Source organism: Linepithema humile, chromosome 2 (assembly GCF_040581485.1).
Source record: "Linepithema humile isolate Giens D197 chromosome 2, Lhum_UNIL_v1.0, whole genome shotgun sequence".
In the NCBI taxonomy this organism is placed as follows: domain Eukaryota; kingdom Metazoa; phylum Arthropoda; class Insecta; order Hymenoptera; family Formicidae; genus Linepithema; species Linepithema humile.
Genome location: NC_090129.1, coordinates 20,406,784 through 20,428,323, shown reverse-complemented (window position 1 = coordinate 20,428,323; position 21,540 = coordinate 20,406,784). Strand labels below are relative to the sequence as shown.

The 21,540-nt window shown below is 42.6% G+C and overlaps 1 protein-coding gene and 1 long non-coding RNA gene across 2 annotated transcripts in view; both read right to left on the bottom strand.

Moving 5' to 3' along the window:
- Window positions 1–648: 648 nt before the first annotated feature.
- Window positions 649–8,088, bottom strand: LOC105679194 (muscle segmentation homeobox-like). The gene is made up of 3 exons (XM_012379081.2): window positions 6,652–8,088; window positions 2,959–3,140; window positions 649–1,413 (listed from the first exon to the last, which is right to left on the bottom strand). Exons 1-3 carry the CDS (start codon window positions 7,523–7,525, stop codon window positions 1,195–1,197), a joined length of 1,275 nt encoding a protein of 424 aa, XP_012234504.1. The 5' UTR covers window positions 7,526–8,088; the 3' UTR covers window positions 649–1,194.
- Window positions 8,089–13,946: 5,858 nt separating this feature from the next.
- Window positions 13,947–21,540, bottom strand: part of LOC105679195 (uncharacterized) — a 69,916-nt gene continuing 62,322 nt past the window's right edge. Inside the window, exon 3 of the long non-coding RNA XR_001101818.2 lies at window positions 13,947–18,477. This is a non-coding gene — a long non-coding RNA (uncharacterized lncRNA). The remainder of the gene's footprint in view (window positions 18,478–21,540) is intronic.

The window sequence follows — 21,540 nt, the reverse complement described above, 5'->3', positions numbered from 1 at the left end:
CTCATATAGGTGCTCAAACATAGACGAGGACACGGACTCGGCTGGTTTCAGCATTGTAGCATGGTAAATTATTATCTGCAGCTGAACGAGACGATAGATGGTTTCCGTCACACAATTATACGGACGATGTTTCGCTGCCTGCTTTTTTGTTGATGATTTCTTGATAAAAATTTGATGAAAGGGGAAGATCTAGGTACAAAATTATTTTCAAAACTACTAATAGAATTATTTAATATCGGAGGTAATTAAACTTTGGTTGAAATTCGTGAAATTTGTTTAGAAATTATATTCAAAAACTATGAAATGACGACATTAGTTTATTTAGCCAAATTTATTTAGTGGATGCTATTTTTGGACGCTATTAAAATTGAATTTTTAAAAAGTTGATAAAATAATTGATATAAAACGTGAATAAGATTAAAGAATTGTCTTTGGAAAAAAATTGATCTCAAAGTTGTCAAAGTTAATAAATTGGTTTTTAGATAGTTTAATATTTCATGCAAATTATATTACAGAATTCTAATTCGATTCTAACAAGGTAGAAGCATATTTCCTTAATTTTAATATTTTTAATTCAATTTGACTTTTTGGATTGAGAAGAAAGGAAGGAACATTATAGGCTCGAAGGAGAAATAAATTATGTGCTGATTACGATAATACAATTTATTAAATAAACTCTTCTAATCATCGTACATTCGTCGTACATCATTAGCTTTACATTTATACAAAATTGGAAAAAGAATCTTCTCTAAAATACCTGATTTATTTGTTTCATTACTTGCACTTAACGATGCAAATGCAACCCCATTTCTCAAATAGCTCATTAGGTGTATATATACAAAGCGTTTAACGCGTTATATAATATTTACAATCTATTTACAGCTTCCAACATTCTCAAAATAGTTGTCATCGATATTAGTATAAAACTTGAGCGCAAGTTTTTTTTATGGACTCGCGAGCCTTCGCTTCTTTCTCTAAACTAATACTGGAAAACGTGAAGTCGGTGACGAGATTTCTCTTTTCAAGATTTTTTTCAAGCCAATTTCATTAGCAATCAATACAAAATTTTTTTCCCCGCGTTGCGGCAATTTTTCCGCGTAGTTTTGAAATTTGTAATTATTTCTCAAGAGATATGACTTCGATGACAGATTCTTCCAGCTGTTTCCAACCGGCACCGATTGAATCGCGCTATTCTCATTCCCTCGCGCGATGCTGGGTGATCGCGTGATGAGATGTCAAACCGGGATGAGACAGCATTCCTACGGGATAAAGACCCGCGGGTGTTAAGATTCCCGGATGCGAGCCGTAGAGCGCCGTATGATGCTGCCTCACGGCTGACATTCTCAGCTTCTCGATTTCCGCTTCTTGCAGACGCTTCGCCTTGGCGCGTCGATTCTGAAACCAGATCTTCACCTGCAACAATAAATCAGTACGAATTTAGCGGCGTATTTAGAATGATGAGTCTTGACGCGATGACTGATGTGCGATATGGTTACTCGTATTCGCGAGTGCTCCTGGCATGATTTAATAATCGTTTAAAGTATAATGACGTAATTGCAACTTTCAAGTTTAAATTTATACGCAAGCAAGTAACATTATAGAGATAGAAGAAATATAAATATATAAATAGAATAGAAAGAATATAAATTAATTAAATAACAGGAAAAATAATTTTAAACAAGTTTCTGTGCAAAACAGCCGAAGCATTTAGTTTCAAAATCAGAATTAATTTGGATCTGAAAAATATACCACAGAGATATTATTATTTATCAATAATAATGTCTCCACTGATCTTGCTGTTAGTATCAATTAAATATATTAGCACAGGATATCGCGGACATTAATTTAAAACGCGGGAATAAATTATGTCAATTTTATAGTACCATATAATTTTAAGTTGTTTACTCCTTAAAATTCGTAGATCGAGCATCTAACATCGGAATTTTTAGAATAAATTCTGAACAGAAATATATTAAATTTCATTTAAACGTTATTTTCGAAATCGCATCTCGATGATGTCAAAGAAAGGAAGTGATAATTCGCTATACCGTGACGGCTCGTCCACGCGTATAAACAAACCATTACCTCTCGTAACAATTTTATCGACGTTTATCTTCATCGAGTAAGCGATTGCCGTCGTAGCAAAAGTTTGCGCTTGCCGTTAGCTCGCGAGCGCGAAAGCGGGCGAAAATGCACTTCGGAAATCGCTGCCAGAGAATCGGGATCTCAGCCGGAGATAATTGGTCGGTCATCTCGTGCTATCGCGGAACGCGTTTCAGGCAATTTGTAGTCTATTAATAAAATTATCCGTCCTCTCTTTGCCATGTATTGCCGGGTAGCGCGTATTTACGCGCGTTAATTACCGCACATCTGGCAGCGGCCGCCGGAGCTATAACTAAGCCCGGAGAGACACGCACGGACTGTTTTGACTCTCGTGAATGGCAGCCGGCCCTGAAGAAATAAAAGTGGCGAAAGACGCGAAGAGCGTACTGCCGATTTGCCAGTTTGGGATTCGGTTGCCGTGCCGCCTGGAGGAAGTAACGATCCCCGCGGCGAATTGGATTCTAATGTGTTAATTTGATTGCATAACGAGCGAGGAATTTACGGTCCTCGATAATAAAATATTTCCGACACCGGTTTGATAAAGTATTTTTAGATCGAAGGCGCTTATAGAATAAAGAAGCTAAATGGATTTTATATGTAGTTTAGTCTCGCTAATTAGCTGAGAAACATCTGTGCTAATTATGTCGTAAAAAAAAATTCAAGACTTATCTTTAACAATGATGAATAAGTCATCTTTATTGTCCATATTTTATTAAGAAATGCAGACTTAAAAATTGTGCTACGCATCACGATAAACTGCAGTCTGTCGAAAACAATTGGATATCAAGTTTAATACTTGATCGATTTTATATCTTTCTCGAGCAATAATACTTTTTATACGGAATCGATTTTTACCTGTGTCTCCGTGAGGTGTAACGACGACGAGAACTCGGCTCTCTCGGCGACACTCAAGTACTGTCTCTCTCTGAACTTCTTCTCGAGAGCCAACAACTGCTGGGTCGTGAAGGGCGTTCTGGGCTTTCGGTTAGGCTTGTGCTTCCTCAGGTTGCACTTAATCTTGGCCGGCTCGCCGTTCTCTGGAAAAGAAAAAAAGAACACGTTCTCAGTCGAAGCGCATGTCGTGCACGGGAACAGCGACGAACATTATGCTCGTATGAACAAACTGACGGACAGATATAGTCCTCCCGCGAAGGTGCTTCCGCGGGATCGGTAGGCCAACGCGGGAGAGGACCGAGACCGCAATGTCGCGTTTTTGCCGGCCTCGAACGGACGGAACAGCCCGGCGAGGGCAAACGCGTCTTTTTAGGGTGCAATTCATAATTTTTCCGTCGGAACGGCGCCGCAAACTGGCCTCATTACTTTTTTGCCGGTCGACCGCAAAATTCCGGCCGCGAATTGTTTCTACACGGCCGTACCGCGGCTACCGCGCTCGCATAAGAGCGCCGATCGTAACGCCTGCTCGCGCGAGGCGAGGCGTCGTTGGTGAGCTTGGCATTCTTTGCTCGCAGTTTGGAACAAGACGCGCCGCGATGTCGGTTAATTGCATATTAGAGAATACATTTTGTCGATGATTGGGGCATTATTTTGTTAGTTGTGGTTATTGCGGGATCTCATATGTTCAATCAAGATATATTATTTTTTGCATAAATCTAGACTTTTATTAATATCAATTTTATTACGTTTTGGAAAAACGTTCACATATTTGATCAAATTATAAACACTTAAAGATACAATTAAAAGATTAATAACTGGTGACTTTTTTAATTACTTTGTAATAAAATACGAAATAATTGTTTTGTTATTCAAATTAAATCTGATAAAGAAGAAGAGATTTTCCGGTTACACTCTGTATATGCTTTGTGTATCTAGAATTGCAGTGGAGAATATTGCCTCCGCATCGCGCTCAGATAATCAGAGGAACGCGTTGAGCCACCGCAAGGCAGGAAGGAGCCCGGTATCGGAATATATCGGTTATATTCCTCGAGATTTGTCCCGAGACAATTGACAGATTTGTAGAGCGAAGGTGAACAGCTTCTGTACCAAACAGCGAGCCGAGATCACGACGAGACAAAAGGCCACGTCGTCGTCTCGTCTTGCCGTTTCTGAATTTCAAATTCGTCGGAAACCGCCCTTCGCTCACCTCCCCTCGCCCTGTTCTCCCCGTTCCGCCAGGATTCTTTACGCATCAACCCGGACTTACAACACGGTAGTATGCGCCATGCTCGATTCTACTTCGGAATTGTCCTTTGTATACGTTCCTCACCGCTCGCTAAGGGTTCCAATTAGTCTCGGCATCCCGTGATCTCTCCTCGTCACGGGGCCACCAAAAACGCGAAGGCCAATTTCAATCCGAGACTATCGATCGGGAATGTGAATTCGAAATAATTAGCTGATTTCGCCGAGATAGCGTGTTCCATGAATGCAACGATCATCGAGCGGAGTGTAAACTGGAAAGGACCGATCGAACAGTCGAGTGCCTTTGTTGCGTTGCATAACGATCGAAAAGACTAACTCTCGATACAATCGTGCCTGATTTCTCGACGCGCTTAATCATTAGAATAAATCTTTTCTTCAAAGAAGTTTTTTTAGGTTCGGATATTTATGAATAGAGTGAATATCAAATAAGAATTATTAATTTGATATCATGTTTTATGATATCAGAAATTGTATTAATATTATGCTGAAATTCTTTATAATTTATATAAAGCTAGCGATGTTAATTTTTAATATAACTTGTGAAAAGATAAGAATGTTGATTTTAGGAAGACAAAGAAAGTATATTTCAATAATTTGAAAAATGTAAAGCTTAAGTGTTTCTTGCATCAATTTGAACAAACCGCAACCGCATTTTCGTGTGTTCGAACGATATTCAAATTAAATTAAAAAAGTTCCCGAGAAACTTATGTACTGTTTATAATCTCGTGTAAAATTTAAAGATAGAATTACCCGTATTTTATGAGACTTGTATCTCCAGTAAATTCTTTTATGGTTTGAAATCACTTATTTAAGATAATCACGGCAAAAGAACGGTGGCGTAAAACTTTGAAGGGGTGCGCCGATCTGTGAAAGTACTCTTTACGAGAGTTCATATTTCAGAATTATGGTATTTCGCCCGTATGGCGCGTATATTCCACACGAGATCTTGTCTTGAGAATTTTTCATGTCTGCAATAGAGCACAAGTGAACATCCTCTATTTCTGGGTTAAATTTTGTCACTCATATATTTATCATCAGTACGTGTACAAATATTAATTTAATTAAATATCTACAAGGAATATTTTTAATTGTACATTTTATCTCTTTTAATTTTTAGATGCTTTTAAATGCATAATTGCTGTCGTCATTACACGAATTAATCTGTTCGAATCAAATCAATTATAAAGAATCGACAAAATTTGCACAGTTGATATTGCATGAAAAGTAGAGATTGCTAGTTGAAAATTCCGATATTAAAAAAAGTCTGAAAAGACTTGACAAAGTATTTATACATATAAACACAAAACAGCTAATCAAGTTTGACAGTAAAAATGAATAAATATTTGAAGAACGTCAAGCGGGTTTTGTTACGTAACGATATTAGGTAAATATTTTATCTGGGAATTACAATCTCTTTCGTGACAGCCATTGATCAAGCGAGAATAGAGGAGAATTGTTTGGTTCGGTCAAGCGACGGTAGGCTATCGTTTAGCAGCGACCGAAGAGGCCATTAGAGAATCAATTTTCGCCCGTCGATTGCTCGATTTGTCTCGAGACATCTTCCTGCGATAATCACCTATTGTTTCGTTAGAGAATCCGCGAGCGAAATGTAGTTAAATTTATTCTTGCGCCCTCTTTGACGAGGCGAAATGACGACGCACATGTACTGCTTCTTCGACGATCGTCTTTTGTAATGCGTGAATCGTTTAGCCAATTAACACCGGAGGTGCTATATAATATAATTTATTTGCAGTCGTAGTTAAAGGATACACTGTGTCTGTTAGTGCTAATTACGTTAAATTTAACATAATTACACGTTAAAATGAAACGTTGAAATTAGATTTCTGGCTCTGAAGCTTGTGGAGAATTATTCAATTGTATGAAACAGTGAAACTATTGAGTCGTACAACTGTAAACAGACGATACGCTTGTCCGACTATTACCGTGAGATATCCGTTTGCTAAACTTATGTTTTCAGAATATCATCACGTACGATATTACGTATCGATAAGGAGTAAAGTTGTTCGGATTCTATATAGCCGCGAGAAATCACCATCCGTAAACCGCGTCTGTAACCGCGTAATCGCTTTAGCCGCAATGAACCATGAAAAGAATCCGCCGAGAAACACAGGGGCGATTGGCACTGCGCCAAAGTTCAAAGACTATTCCAAACACAGTCGCACCGCCAAATAGCTCGAAATGAAATTAACACTAGAATGATCTAGAATTAACAGATCTATTTAGAAGACGCATTGTCCCGAAATCTCATCTCATCGTGTCATCGAATTAAGACACCAAAGTAAATAATCGACGTTTAAAACAGAGAGATTTCTAAAAAATAAAAATGAAAAAAAGATTGATATATTGTTGAGAAAAAAGATTGACACTTACCATTCAGAGGGGCGTGATGAGGGAAGTGAGAAGGGAAAAATGTAGCGGTGGCCGCGGCGGCTGCAGCGGCCGCGGCAGCTGCGGCCGCGTTCTGATGCCCGCCGCCCCAGACTGCGGGGTGAAGGCTAGGCGGTATCCCAGGGATGCCTCCAAGGGTAGAGAAACCGCCGAGGTAAGCCGGGGTCGGCCTGACCGGCGTCGGACTGGACGCGTGATGCTGAAGATCCTCGACGTCCACCAGTCTGCTCTCGTCGTCTTCCTCGACGTCGTCCGTTTCCGAACATCGCGAGCGCGTCTCGTGCGAGCTACTTCTAGGCGATTGCGAACCGGCGTCCTGATGGCCACCGATGATCTTCGGCGACGTGGAGCAGCCTACCGCCGGTTCCGGTGTGATTCTACTGTCGGCGGACGAATGCACGCGATAGTCCACGCTTCCGCAGCTCGATCGTCTGCCCGGCGACTCGATGCTGCAAGCGAAATCGATCGCTTCCGGATACCTCGGTGGCGTTCTGGAGTCCGAAGCGTTGTGAGGAGAGACGCAATGTAGCAGTCGGATTTCCTGATGCAGGTTCGGCGACGACGAAAGATATCTCGTTGTTTTCAAGTCGCAGGGATACTTCTGTAACGACGAACTCACGGTGATACGCGCTTCCTGCGAGTACGAGACAACCGGCGACGATCTGGCCGATGTTAGCAGCGCGTCCTGCCTCGGCGAGGACTCCGACGTCTTCCTGGTGTCCGCGAGCAGAGCCGCGACGGAGAAGCTTAATCGATGAGCCTGTTTGGAGGTTGCCTGCAGCGCCTGTGCTTCGTCTGGCGAGTCCGGGCTGGTCGATGCTGGCGTCACCGGCGAGGTCATCCTTATCACTGTCATTCTCGGATTGTCGATCGGACACGGTCCGTGTCGACTGTCACTGCTCTTGTATCCGCAACAACAATGTTCCAATGTTCCAATGTATCTCGACTCGAAACAAGAGCTTGCTTCGCAACAGATCGAAAGCACCGACGTAATTCACTGCTTCACCAATGACTCGCGCATGATCCTCCGCGAACGGGACTCCGGAATTCGCTCGAATCCAGCAGGTAGTTTCGAAAGATGACGCGCGCGAGGCACATCGACGACGTCACGCCAAGGACGTAGTCCGACGTTTGACAGCTCTCGTGGATCAATGATCGCTGACCAGCAACTCTGCCAAGCCTCCAGCCAAGCCGAGCTCTCCGTGTGGACTGAGTTTGATCGTTCGGTCAGCACCGCCCTGATTTTTCCTTTTACCCTCGGCTGCATGTTGGTGGTGGGGCCGCACGCCTCGTCGGTGGAAGCGAGATCTCCCGTGGAAGTGGGGAATCCGGACGACAGAGCGAGAAGGAGAGGATCAGAACGGGGCGAGGCTGGCAATTGCCAACGGAGGCATTCCTCGCGACGCTCCGCCCCCGTCGACTGAGACCCGGGGAGCAGGCGGAATTATCTATATAGCGATTTTTGCATCGAGGGATAAGTTTCTCTCGTGCAAATGCGACGCGCCGTCACGGAGCGGGAGCGTCGGAAAAGAGGGAGGCGACGAGGAAGGAGAGATTTAATCGCCACTCGCTTTACTACGTCGGAGACGGTAATGAGCGCAATTGAGCAATTAGGCGGGGTGATTAAGATTGAAAAAAAATTAAGAGTGCGGATGAGATAGTTTTCAATTGTCGCTGCGTATTAAATGACGCTGATAAAAGAGAGAGGGAGATAATATTTGAAGTAGTCGGAGATATATCGCTGGAAGCATTTAAATATATTTCTACATGTTATACTGTTTTAGTGACAGATATAAAATTAATTTTCTCTTCACTGAAATTCACGAGAGTTTTGGTTGTGAAAATAAAATTGAAATTTGCCGAATTTACAAATTACAAAAGAAGAGACAATTTGGTTTAAATCAATAGATTTTATTTAAACAAAAATTTAATTCTTAATTTTTAATTTGACACATTTAAATTTATATGAAATTTAATTCATGAATCTAAATTTGCCGAAGAAGTTGTGAAACATTTATGTGGTATTATACACAGTGTTTTATTGCTTATAATATATTATTATATGCGTGATTTCATATATATTATCTCGAATAATATTGATAGGACAATTTTAGCAAGTAATTGAGAGATGACAATAAGTACAAATTATGAGTGAAAGCATTACAAATCGCAATCACAATGAACATATGACGAGCGAAAATTTAAGAGTTCTGAAATTTTGGCCACATTTCTTCCCGGTTGTGTCCGGAGATAGATACGGCTTGTTCGCGCACGCAGGTAGGTAGGTATATCGATTCGGCGTCGAACGTCAACCCCTCTCAGTCTCGAGACTTCCCTCTCGACGTTCAGCCCCTAAATCGAGCCGTCGCGGCGTGTCGGGAGATTTTCGGGGTTCGTCCGTGGGGCTCGTTTGTTCTGACGGCGCGCGGAGATTCCATCGTCGCGCACCCGTCCGTCATATTTACGGTGACTCCGTCATGTAACTTTGCGATAAGCAAAAACAAATGAGTCCCGATAGGGGGTGCCGATAAAGCATTGCACCGCCGAATAAAACCTCGCGGACGTTCTTCCATTTTCACGGAATTGGCTGGAGCCGTAAATTTCATCGCGCGGAAATCCGCGCGGCGTCTATTTTCGCCGCTTTATCAGAATCGATGTCGAACCCCCCAAAAACGTATCGCGCACCAGCGCGCAAGCGAGTTTATATCGCACATATTACATTACACGTATCGCAATCTTTGTTAGACAAGAATATCGAGACGATCAACAATGCGCGTCTATTTTTGCGCTTTACGAGATCTCCGAATAGATTAAGATTCATTAATGGCTAATAAAAATTTATGGTAGACACATTTGCTACACGAAACAAATGCACGACTGTTTTTCGGAGATCAATTAGCGCTGAGAATGTTTCACGATGTCCAATAAGCCTCTTCATATTCAGAGCTGAAATAGATATACATTGTTAAGTTGGCCTTTCCACGCCAACTGCTTTTCTGAGAAATTGCGCTTCGACGATCCATATCATCTCGGACTCGTGTCGTATATAACGGAGCGAAGACGTTTCGACTGTCGGTTAACTTCTCCCGCAGCTAAATCAGTCGACTAGCAACAGTGCGATATTACGTTTAGCTGCAATCGAGAAGAAATCGCGATGGCAATAAAGAGGCTCATAAACCCCCGTAACAAAGCACTTTGCTATCTTTCGTTACTCAAAGCATTAATGTTTACAGGCCATTGACTTTTAAATTCGCTTCCGTGAGCATATCTATCCCGCTTTCCTTCCAAGATAAATTCACGTGTCCGATTGGCGGAGTCGTAACTCCTTCTTTTTGCTGACTGACTTCTTGAAAATTAATCTCCGCCGGAATATATATTTCTAAGATATCGGAATTTTCAAATGCATATTTGTCTGAAACAATTTTCGATGGTAAAATAAAATTGAACTTGTCGAAATTTAATTTTGTTGGAAAATAATTTGCGCGAGAAGCACCGTTAATAAACGCGACTTCCTGTTAACATTTTCCCAAATAAATCAACTTCCGTTTCGTTTGGCATTCCGTAAGATACGACGTAACCTTCCGCAGGAAACGAGTGTTTTCGATTAGGGCACACCGTGACGGCATGCGCCCGATCGTCATTATTAAACATCGTCCTCCCAATAATTAAGGAGGACACAAGTGAGATCGGGTGATGCCGGTGCCGCGGGATAGAGAAGGATGAGCTAATTTGGATGGTTACCAAGGCAAACGATACGTTAAATAGATAGGACGGGTAAGCAGTGGGGAACCCGACATAATGAGGACCACCCGCTAGCACCGTAAGACCTACTCCGTACACGTACTCGGTGTATCGCAGAGTTTCGCTTGGACATTCGCTATTTTCTGCAACTAACTTTTATGTATACGGCACTGATACGATTATTGAAGTTGGCAAGTTTTTTTTAGAGATGATAATCTCCGTAGCAATTTGTAGAATTTATTTAGCGTAATACACTGAACCAACTTTTTTATACATTAATGCGAATTGTTAGCCAAGTGTGTTACTTTTAAAGCAGTATAATTTACAGAAAAAGCAAACTCCTCTTACAATTAGAGGAACGAAGAATCTATTTATATACCAATTTGCTACACAGTACATTTTATTAAGATATTCAATTAATGCAACTTTCGGTGTAAAATTGATCACTTTTTATTCGTTAGTGTAATTATTTTTAGAATAGATTAACATAAGGGTAAATTTAGTTTAAGGATAACGTAAATATAATATATGCAAATGCATATTTTGATTTTATGCTAATTAGTAACGTTCAAAAATACGAATAGATGAGAAATTGGACAATTTTCAACTGCCACAGTGACATCGAGACACCCTGTACGTGTCTCTGTAAGGTGCCACGAGCTGGCCGTTAATTATTAGCGAGCCGCTATATTGAGCATGAAAACAGTATTTCTTTCGGGCGGAGAAGATTCAAGTCAAATTGGCGTTAAAATTGCAATCACGGTGGTCCGTCTTCCTCGCTTTGCCCCGCTCCATCAACTCGGTTCCTCGCTTCCTCTCGTCCACGGAATTAGATCGTCTATTCTCAGAGAGAACGCGCACGCTTGCCGCTCGGCTCTAATAGCCGTTTAGAGGGTTAATTTCTTTTCGGGAAAAAAAGGAATCTGGTCATGGGAGCGTGCTCTTGCGCTTTTTGCCGTTGATGCGCCACTTATAACACGATGATGTATACCGAGCGAGCCGCAAAAAATCTGTAGTCATGAGATGTGTGTGGATTTAAGAAAATTGGTGAAGTCTGGCGGATATGTCCTTACGTTCCCTGGCGCTTAGGGAACGTAACATTTGAGACTATCACGATGAAATATTCGACAAATTTATATATGAAACTTTTTTGCCAAGTCTGAACCGCGGAAGAATCAAGTAACACAAATATTTTGTATGAAAAACTATTGGAAATATTCTTCTACATATTCTGCAATGTTTTATTAATCCATGTTATTCATTTTTATGAAAAACGTTACGTGCGGTTATTGGAGCGGAAAAAGCTCGTTTTTGATGAATGCATCGCAAGCCATTCTCATTTAACGATCGTTCCTCGTAGATTTCAGTATCGAGTGGAAAGATTGCATCTCGTAATCCCGCGAGTTCGTTGCTCGCGGGCGTGCACTCCGCGCTTGTCGCGTTTCAATTTAAGTACCTCCGACTCGATTGGGCTCTTTGAAGCATTGCGTGTCACAGCGAGTACCGTGCCCATTCCGCGAACCCGCTGTACGATCGCATTTGCACGGAAAGCCACGACGGACGGAACGCTGCTCGTTTGTTTCAGATTTCTGCCAGGAAGCGCGCCGTCTCACCCTCCCGCCCCGCCCGACTCACCCTCTCTTTTTCTCTCTCTCTCTCTCTCTCTCCGTCTCTCCTCTCGGTCGCGCAGTCAGACGGCGGTCGCAGGAGGGCAGTGAAACACGCGCCCGTTTGTGTGCACGCAGAAACCGTAAGCGACTTCGTTTCCCGCTTTTTGCGAGCGGTCCGCGAGCGCTCGCGTACTCAATAATTGAATATTGGAGCCGGAATGGCGTAGGTGGAGACAGACAGGGAAGGAGAAAGGGAAGAAGAGAGAAAGACGGAAAGAGGCGAGAAAGCCAGGGGCCGAGAGAGAGAGAAAGAGAGAAAGAAACGGCGAGGGAGAGACAGAACGGCGAGCGATGGAGAGGAAGGATGTATAACAGGCCGGGCGGGGGGAGATGAGAGAGGGAAGAATCACGGGGTTGGGCACGGTCGATGCTACCGTATGGAGGGTGGCGTGGGTGGAAAGGGGGAGAGAGAGGGGGGGAGGTTGCGAGCGAGCGACACTGCAAAAGGCGAGCCCGCGAGAGTCGCGGCGATGGGGGAGAAAATCGATATTTTAATTGGACAAAATAATTGGAACGAGCGAACGAATGGAAGATCGTAATCTCCGGGCTCCCCTTTGTATATTGGCGAACCTGCACGTCCCATCCAATCCTCCCTCCGATCTCTCTCCTCCTCTCTGAGCCTCCACCTCTCGCACCTACCCTCCCTCCGTCTCTTTCTCTCGCTCTTTCCATCCGCGATGCATCTCTCGTCCGCCGACCGAACTCCCTCTCCCGCTGGCGCACTCCGCCCTACCACCCCCGCTATCAATGCCGGGTAGATGTACGTTACGTGACATTAATGGTCGCGCGAAAAGAATATCAGGAATTCAAGACTCGCGATTGATCGTTAACTGAAATTACTGCGATCTGCGACGAAGGATTGCGAGAGAGAGAGAGAGAGAGAGAGAGTGAAATCATTTTATTAATCGAACTCTACTCGTCCAGCTAATCTCTTAGAAAAATTTGTGCAAATAGTAATAACAATTGCCTTGCAGAGATAGTATTCAAAAAGATTATATTCAAATTATCTAGCATTTTAGGTTTTAATCAACCACGAGTTGATCTTCAGTTTTTCGCGAAGGTTGAGTTCTGTGAATTACCGTCTTAGATATCAATTAGCTTTATCCGCTTTTTTTTTATCGTGATGCGAAGATACCTCGGCAGGTCTATAATCGCATTCGACGCTACATAAAAATAATTGTTGACGCACTTACACCGACGTACACCGATTTACCACGTGCAAGCGTGAGTGGCGGTAAACGAAGCGCGTCGAGCGGATAGCGCATAATGTCCGATAATTTCGCGTTGTTTCAGTTAATTAAATTTCATTTTATCCTCCCTCCCCTCTAAGCGGTTTATGCGCGGCGGCTCATCCCCCACCGGTTTGACAGTTGACCACCGGCGCGATAGCGAGCGCGCCGTCGAGCCGGCCAATTTCATCGCCGCCGGCACGTAAAATTAGAATACCCGCCCGAGGAAAACCGCTACCAGCCGCACCGAAACTTCAAAGACACTCGCGAAATCCTCGAGTAACTGCCTTAAGACGCTGCGACTTTCAAAGTGGGATCCGTCCGCGGCAGCCTGTGCTTTTGTTCACGAGTTATCAAAGGCTAATACATCCGAAAATATCAAATTATTATATTCGCAGAATAAACTCGTATATATTGGCCGTAAAGTTACAAAGCAATTTGTATCGAAATTAGCATTAAATTAGGACAAATATTTTTGTTTTCCGAGTTTCTTTTCTCCGAGCAAACTTTTTTTTTTATTTTTGAAAGATACATCAATTAAAAAGTAATTCTTGAGTGATTTTTTTCTTCTAGTTTTACATAAATTATGCTTACACGTATAATATAGACAGATAAGAAAAATTTACTTAGTGATTAAATTTAGCGTTGAATCGCTCAATTTCCCAAAAGTATTTTTATTTTATTAATCAGAACAAAAATGAGAGTGGCGATATAGCGCGCGTGGTACCAAGTCACCCGTTGTCGTGGCCAATTACGTAGGGCCCAAATATTTTCGCTCCGATTTCGTCCGGCGTGAAATGGAGCATCGCGAAGGGGGTGGGGAAGTTGGAGGACGGGAAGGGTCACGGTCGAGGATAAGGGTCTTTGCGCCTCTGGCGCAGTCGACACCTCCACACGTGCTCACCATGCGTGGCTAGTTAGAGAGTTACGAGAGGCGCCGTATATCGGTGGTTATATACTTGTTAGCCCTTAACTGGTCTCCTCCCCGCCTCTTCCTACCCGCCTTTCGGGTTTTGCGGTGCCCCGATAGTTCATTTGTTTCGTCCGCGAGCTTCCGGTCTTAAAAACGCCGACGATAACTTCCCCTCTTCGGTTTGTCAAACGAAACGATCTTATTAAAGATCGTCAATTCCGTTGAGAAAAACATGGAAAAATGGAACGACATAAATAAAAAACAATATTATTTATTAAAAACCTAAAGAATTAATAGCGATTAATTTATCGTTTTATTTATAACTTAAACAAAATTCTCAAAATTAATAATAAAAATAGAAAGCAGTTGATAGCGGCACGTGTTCGGTTACATACGCGGCGCTTCACAAGGCGCACCGAAGAGAAGTTCTCTTGCTCGTCAAGGACAAGTAGCCGGTCTTCATAAGTAGCCATTCGCACTTGTCGATAATAGCCCTTAAGGAGTGCCTCTCGAACATCACGCCTGCCAGGTTGCTCCTCGGGCCACATATAACAAGGGATTACGGATCACGTTTGGCTCATCGGAGTTTTCACACGAGTCGAGAGCTTTGGGAAATCATTAATATCTCTTGTAGCGAGTGCGCGCCGCGTGCATCTGCTTTAATGGAATAGCGCGAGAGCACGTTTTCGCCTCACTGTGCTACCACTTAGCGGTCGCTTCCGCCCGACGTAAAAAGATTTTGTTACTTTTCGGCGTTTTTTTACGTTGGTGCGTCGAAGATTTATCGTGTTTAAATCAAGTCGCGCCTCTCTCGCTGAATTAACACATTAAATATAACCGTAGCGGTAAAGTGTCGAGAAAATTACTCTGCAGTTGGACCGCTTTGATGTTTGGAAAGATCACCGATACTTATATTTCTTATTCTTAAACTAATGATTTTAGGAGAAAACCTGCACTGCTGATTATTCAAAACACATATAAATGTGTTCTTTATTAATCTATTCAAATAAATTGATAGAGAATTGAAACTCTCTTTTCTGAAGCATTATCGGTAAAAAAATAAATATTTAAATATATTAATAGAAAACTTTTCCAATAAAAGAAATAGCAATGATACTTGTGACAAAAATAAACGACATAAAATACGAATATAAAAATTTTGGCAGGAGAAAGCGTTGAAATGCAGCCGAAGGAGTCGAAGGCAAGTGAGATACGATGAGAGGTTCGATCCACGATACATATTAATCGTCCATCGAGCAATTACCCGGCACTAACGACCGACCCGATGGACGTGTTTGCGCAAACGCGTACATAAATCAAGCATAACCAGCACAGTCGCAACAAGCTGTCGCTGTTGTTTCTCGAATTTCATGGCCCGTCTCGGCGGCCATTTCGCAAATTGCGGCGAGATGTCGCAATTAGCGCGTAAGAGGACTTAATGCGTTCGAAGAGACTTGACGAACGGCACTTTCCTGATTTCGCGCGCAGCGAACTGCATTCGGGATCTCGCGGCCGTCCGTGCGCTCGCGCGTCTCGAGACAGCATCCGCCATCCCTTTCCGGGACTTCAAAGAATGCCTCTTGTTCTCTTATCGGTACACGATATTCTCGTGTACGCGGCTCGTAAAACGCATCCCCCCCGGTTCGCCCCGTCGACTATGTTTAGCCTGAAACGTTTTCGAGATGAATGTTCGCTGCGTGTCTTCGTGGCCTCGTTCGTATTCTTCCTTTTTTTTCGCGTCACCAGCACTCGTGAGCTATTCTTCGTCGAAGTTTTTCTCTCTCTCTTTCTACCACCATACTCTCGCGATGCGATAAACAAAATTCCATTAATTGACAGTAACGTGGAATGTTGAATACGGAATATGTCTAGTAGCAACATGATTCATAATTGTGAAGCGAGGTGAAAATAGATATTGCACCCATGTGACTAATAAATTCCGACAATTGTAATAGCAGAGGCAGGGATCACAGAGTTGTTGAAAATTTGCGCGAGTTCGATGATCGAAGCAGGAAATGATTTTTTCAAGTTTCAAACGTCAAAAACGTAATGAGTAATTACTGCCTCTCGACATTTCTCACGATAATGCCAAAAGCAACGGGTCTCAATTAAGCTAAATGTTAATTTAAAATCGTTACGCCTTCTGCTAATTCCGCCTCGTCGTCAGACAGAAACGGGAAGGTAGAGAAAGGGCCGGCAAAAGGATCCGCATAAACGCGAGTAGTTACGCCGTCGTTTAACGACGGGAAGTGTTGCTCGAGAGAAACATGTGTTTCGGCGTTTCGCGTGCATTCATAATGATTACACTGGCGTTCGACAAGTCCCTCGTTATTTCCTTTTTAATTATAGACCAGCCGTGCTCGAACATGCCCGGGCGATGCTATTTTCCCTTGTCCCTTCGTCCCGCTTTCTTTCCTTAACTCTACATCTCGCAACGATTTGCCGATCTTTATTTGCGTTCGCGGTAATTAAGCGGCATCGTTTTGTAAGCTTCGCAAATGACGAAATTTATTAACAAAATTTATTAACAATTTTAATTTTTTTCCTATTCAAAGAATAATGGAAAAATCTCTTTTTACAATTGCCTTGAGAATTTTTATTTATTTTGTATAAAATAATATTATTATGGTGTAATGTCATAAGTAAAAGTAAATGATTAAGGCCTCAGGTTAAGTAAGAGCTTGCATAAACAAAAAATAAATATGACATAAACACGTTTTGAATCTGGCAATCTTGCGAAATGCTAAATAGCTGGCCGCGAACGACACGAATCGATTATACACATATAAATTGAAACACACCAACAGTCAGTGCGAATCGTTATTTTATCAGCTGCTTATCTCGTCCCACGGCAATAAGTTTCGATATCTTATATTTCGTCAGGCCGCGCGACAGAGAAAATTAGCTCCGATAACGGCGATATAAATATATGGTTAACCAATGCACGGACAAGAATCGAGGCAATAGCATCATAATCGCCGATATCTTAATGATCGCGCGATGACAAAAAATTATGCGGTCGGAGACGAACGCGCGAGGCGAAGGTGATGCGAGCGAGAAGTTGCTGTGAAGAACAAAAAAAAAGAGGGAAACGGGAGAGAAAGAGACGGCGCGCAGCTCTCGGGAGGAGGCTTCTGGTTTTCTCGCGGGCCGACCGACGCTCGTTTCGCAATTTAAATTCTGCCAGACACCCTTAACCGTGGACCGGGCACGAAATAAAAAGAAAGCGGAGCACGGGGAACGAACGAGGAGAGCAGCGAATGGCGAAAAGAGAGCAATCGCGCGCGCGGCAGCGCAGCCAGCAGCGGCGCTGCGACAGGAGCGTTTGTTTTTTGAAGTCTGTATTGCTTACAAATGTCCCGTTGTAAAAAGCGAACAGCACGGTCCTAATGAGTCTGGTTGTTAAAAGACCTCTCCCCCTTTTTTTACGCCTCGTGCGCTTCTTCCTTCCCTCGCCCCCTCGTCACCCGCGAAGGATCCATTAAAGTGGCGGACATTGTAGATCGCGATCTTACTCGCGTTCGTACGACTTTAAACGACTTCTAGTAATATGTAATAATAACACAAAAATTACTTACGTGCGTTATCTCATACGATGACACGGGCGCCAATTGAGCAAAAGTATCACGCATACTATATTAAGTTTTGATACTTAAGATGAATTATTATTAATTATTAGAATAGATTCGAATGCTATTGTTAAAAATATATCTGTATTGATTAGCTAATTAATAAGAATGCGGTTCGATGGAATTTCTTAACGCAAGGTTACGAAAATGAGCGATTTAAAGCGGAATTTACGTGAGACTGGCGGCGAGATTTGGTGCATCGGATTTCAGCTGATCTCGGACATCTCGAGTCACATATTCGATAGCGTTGGCGCTTGTAAATGATCCTAGGGTACACTTAAACGCCCATTTCCTCAGAAATCCGCCCAAATCGCTTAGGCGCAGCAAAGCGTTCCAATTAAGAGGTATGCGTCTCGCTTCTGGCATCTCAGCAACGAGAGGATATATTTTTTCCACCGACCCTTCCCTCACCTCCCCCCGGCATCCTCCCGCACTGCTCGCATCAGTCTCGCGCGTAGTAGCCAGGAGCAGTTAACTGATGAGAATCTTTTGGTCTATTAGCGGCATTGCCACCGACGTGGCGCGCAAGCGGAATTGATATCTCGTTGCGCTGCATTGCATTCTTCCGATTTCGCTTCTTCTTATTTTTGTAGATGTTATCATCTCGGTTAGAGTTGTTAGTCGAACTGAAATCATCCGACGAATTCTCATATCGAATATTGCGTGTAGAAGCTCAACGTTTAGAATATTCATTAATATAATCTGAATATATTCTCGTAAAATTAAAATTGAGTAATATTTTTTTTCTAATTATTCCAATCCTTGAGAAAGACGGAAAAAAAAGTTTTTAAATATTTGTGGTTCTATTCTTTTCAATGTTACATTAATTTATAATTTACAAACTCATAAAATTGAATCTTGTGATGTAAAGTAAAATTGCTGCAGTAAATTCAAACGTGTTATTGTTTGAGGTTTTCTTTTTTCGTTTTTTTTACGCAAATTTTTATTTGTGGCTAAAATTATGGAACTCCAGCCCTACAACAATTCGAAAGAATCGTAAACTAAGGATATAAACGCGCCGCGAAACACTTCCAGGAATCATTGTGCGAAACATGTGTTTAAGATTAGAACGTTCACGACATACTTCTCCACCGAATTCATTTTACGAAATGAAGTTCTACTACAAAAGACTTAGCGAAAGCTACGACGTTCGCATAATTAATGTTTTCGCAGTGCGTCAAGAATGTTGCGCGAGCATTATTCAAATTTTCAAACGGATCTATTTAATAATGAGCCCGAAAGAATTTAAAAATCCGTAATTACCGCTTTGACGTCGAAGCAAATCATCATTTCTCTTCCTCGAACCTGCGTCTTTAACTGAAAGGGCGAGTCCGAGATGCCCTGGATATTAATGAAGATAAAGACGACCTCGTCGTATGCGCTGACCCCAGAAAAAGCGCTAAGGAGACGGAACAGACAGGGCGCGAGACAGCGCGCGGGAAGAAAGAAAAGAAGAAGATGAGCATGCGAGGGCGCGCAGCCAGTAACTCGCATTCCGCGGGCGCGTGCCGCGGTGTCAGTTCGGAGAGCGAATGATACGTAATTTATAACGGCACGGGACTAAATACTCTGCGCCCGAGGGAAGCGGCTCGCGCGCGTACGAGCGAGCGAGATCGTCGTCGAGAGTCGCGCCGCAAGGATTCCGTATGGATGCGCGGTTGTGGTCGCGCGAGGAGACGAAGTGTCTAAATATCGAGCACATGTCGAGAGAGCCGTCGGCTTTCTAAACACCACCGAAAATAGAAGCCTCCGTGGTCCGCCATACGTCATCTCACTGGATACCGCAGCGAGCGGCGGAGATCCGCGCTAGTCCGTTGACATTCGGTATCATGTTTGGTGTTAGGTGGTGTTCCTAAGCGTTCTACTTCATCTTCCTCGTCTCGTCTCTTTCGTGTTTTCCCGCGCGAACCAATTCGTTCCCGCGTCGCGGGACGAAGAAGCGAGAAAAAAAGCAGCACCGCTGTGTCGCCTTAATTGACTAGGTGGCTTTTGAGAGAGAGCGTGTGATGACTCGAACGAGGCTCGAGTCGTTCGTAGGAACGGGCCGCGTGTGGAACACGTGATAATAAATGTGGCGCTTGTGCCTCGCGATGTTTGGTCTTGATTCGGATTCTTGTAGCACGCGATTGTCTACGGATGGGAAAAATTCATCATCTGCCTGATGATATTTAAACATGGCGAATCTTTAGATGGAATTGTACAAATCAAATACTAAATGGTGAATGATATTCTTAGAGCTCTATTTACGAGTTATAGCTAACATTAATCAAAAATTAAAAGTTTCTCGTTTAAAGAATTCTTTTAGTTTGACAAAAATATGTTGAGATGCGTAGTAAAGTAATAAATTAGATTTTTTTTTTCAATTTCTTAAGCTTATTACATATTGCATATATCATAAAAAATTTCAATTATTTTTTTTTGTTATTATGTTATTATTTATAATGTTACATATACAAATACTTTTTTTTATAAGAAACGTGCTACGTTTGTACGAGAAAGGGTGGCAGACTGTAAGCGAAGAGAGGGAAAGCAGGGAGCAAAAATAAGAGACAGACGCAAAAGTTAGGTATCTCTTAATAGACCGGCTGTCTTCTTAATTGACTAGGTGGCTCGTAAGTGCGTGATGAGTCGCGCCCTCCGGCTCGGTGAAATAATACGGTCGGATTGAACAGAACGAATGTTGAAACACCGGTGTCTCGTTCGACCTTTTTCTTTTTTCTTCTGACAGTCGGATGTTGAAGATTAATCACGAAGTAAGAAAAAGTAGTTTCCCTCCAAATTATAAATTTTTTACATTGATTTACTTGAACGATATTCCGGAATAAATTATCAGTAATTTTATGGATTTTGTACACGGATTTCGGAATACATATATTTTGCTCTAAAAAATTCGGAAGATTAAAAATGCCGTTAGCATTAATTTCTTTTTAGAATAAATAATATTTATAATTACTTTTAAGTGAGGATTGCAATTTTAAACCGCTTTAATTTAACATAAGATTGCAAGTAATTTATTTTTTGAATTTGAATCTTAAACCCGTGAAATTGATTAACTATTCAGCCAAAATTCATGTTTGTGAAAGCTGGAGAAGTCATGTTTGTTACTGCCTCGTAAGCCTCTTGACTTCAGGGCGGTCCGTGTCGTTTTGCTGGAAAATCTTTCGCGCGACTTTTACTGCCGCACAACAGTAGAGGCCAAATTGTTCGATTGTCCGTTTCGAGTGGCTGCGCCATTGTCGGGCGGTCGCAGCTGTCCCGTGCCTCTTAAATCGCAATTATGCGAATGCCTAGCGAAAAGGGAGCCACTTTTCTGGCGTTTCGCTCAAAAACTGATTCTTCAAGCGATCCACAATGGACGCGAAACGAATCGCTTAGGTTACTTTTATTCGCCTTTCTCTCTCTCTCTTACTTCTTCCCTGCGTCATCTCGTCTCTCCTCTCCTCGAGATTGCCGTATTGTTGAGGGGCGTGAGGCCCTTCGGAAGACGATTTTCCTCCGTAAAGCCATTCAGATGCCGAAGAATGCCGAGAAATACGCGCCTGGCTTGTATACCCACGCGCGCGTGGGAGATATGTGCGTAGAGACCGAAGTAAAAGGTCGCTTACACGTTTTAATATTCATACTGATTCAGTAGCACCGAGATTTTGGAAGTAAACACTCTTGCAGCTATGAGAGATAAGTTTTAACTC

What these genes read in the sequence shown, in the direction of transcription:
- LOC105679194 (XM_012379081.2), bottom strand. Translation starts at nt 7,525, where the DNA reads ATGACAGTGATAAGGATGACCTCGCCGGTGACGCCAGCATCGACCAGC. An exon ending in TCATCACGCCCCTCTGAATG is followed by an intron (nt 3,141 to 6,651) that starts GTAAGTGTCAAT and finishes TTTCTTTTCCAG; the next exon opens with AGAACGGCGAGCCGGCCAAG. An exon ending in TACACCTCACGGAGACACAG is followed by an intron (nt 1,414 to 2,958) that starts GTAAAAATCGAT and finishes TTATTGTTGCAG; the next exon opens with GTGAAGATCTGGTTTCAGAA.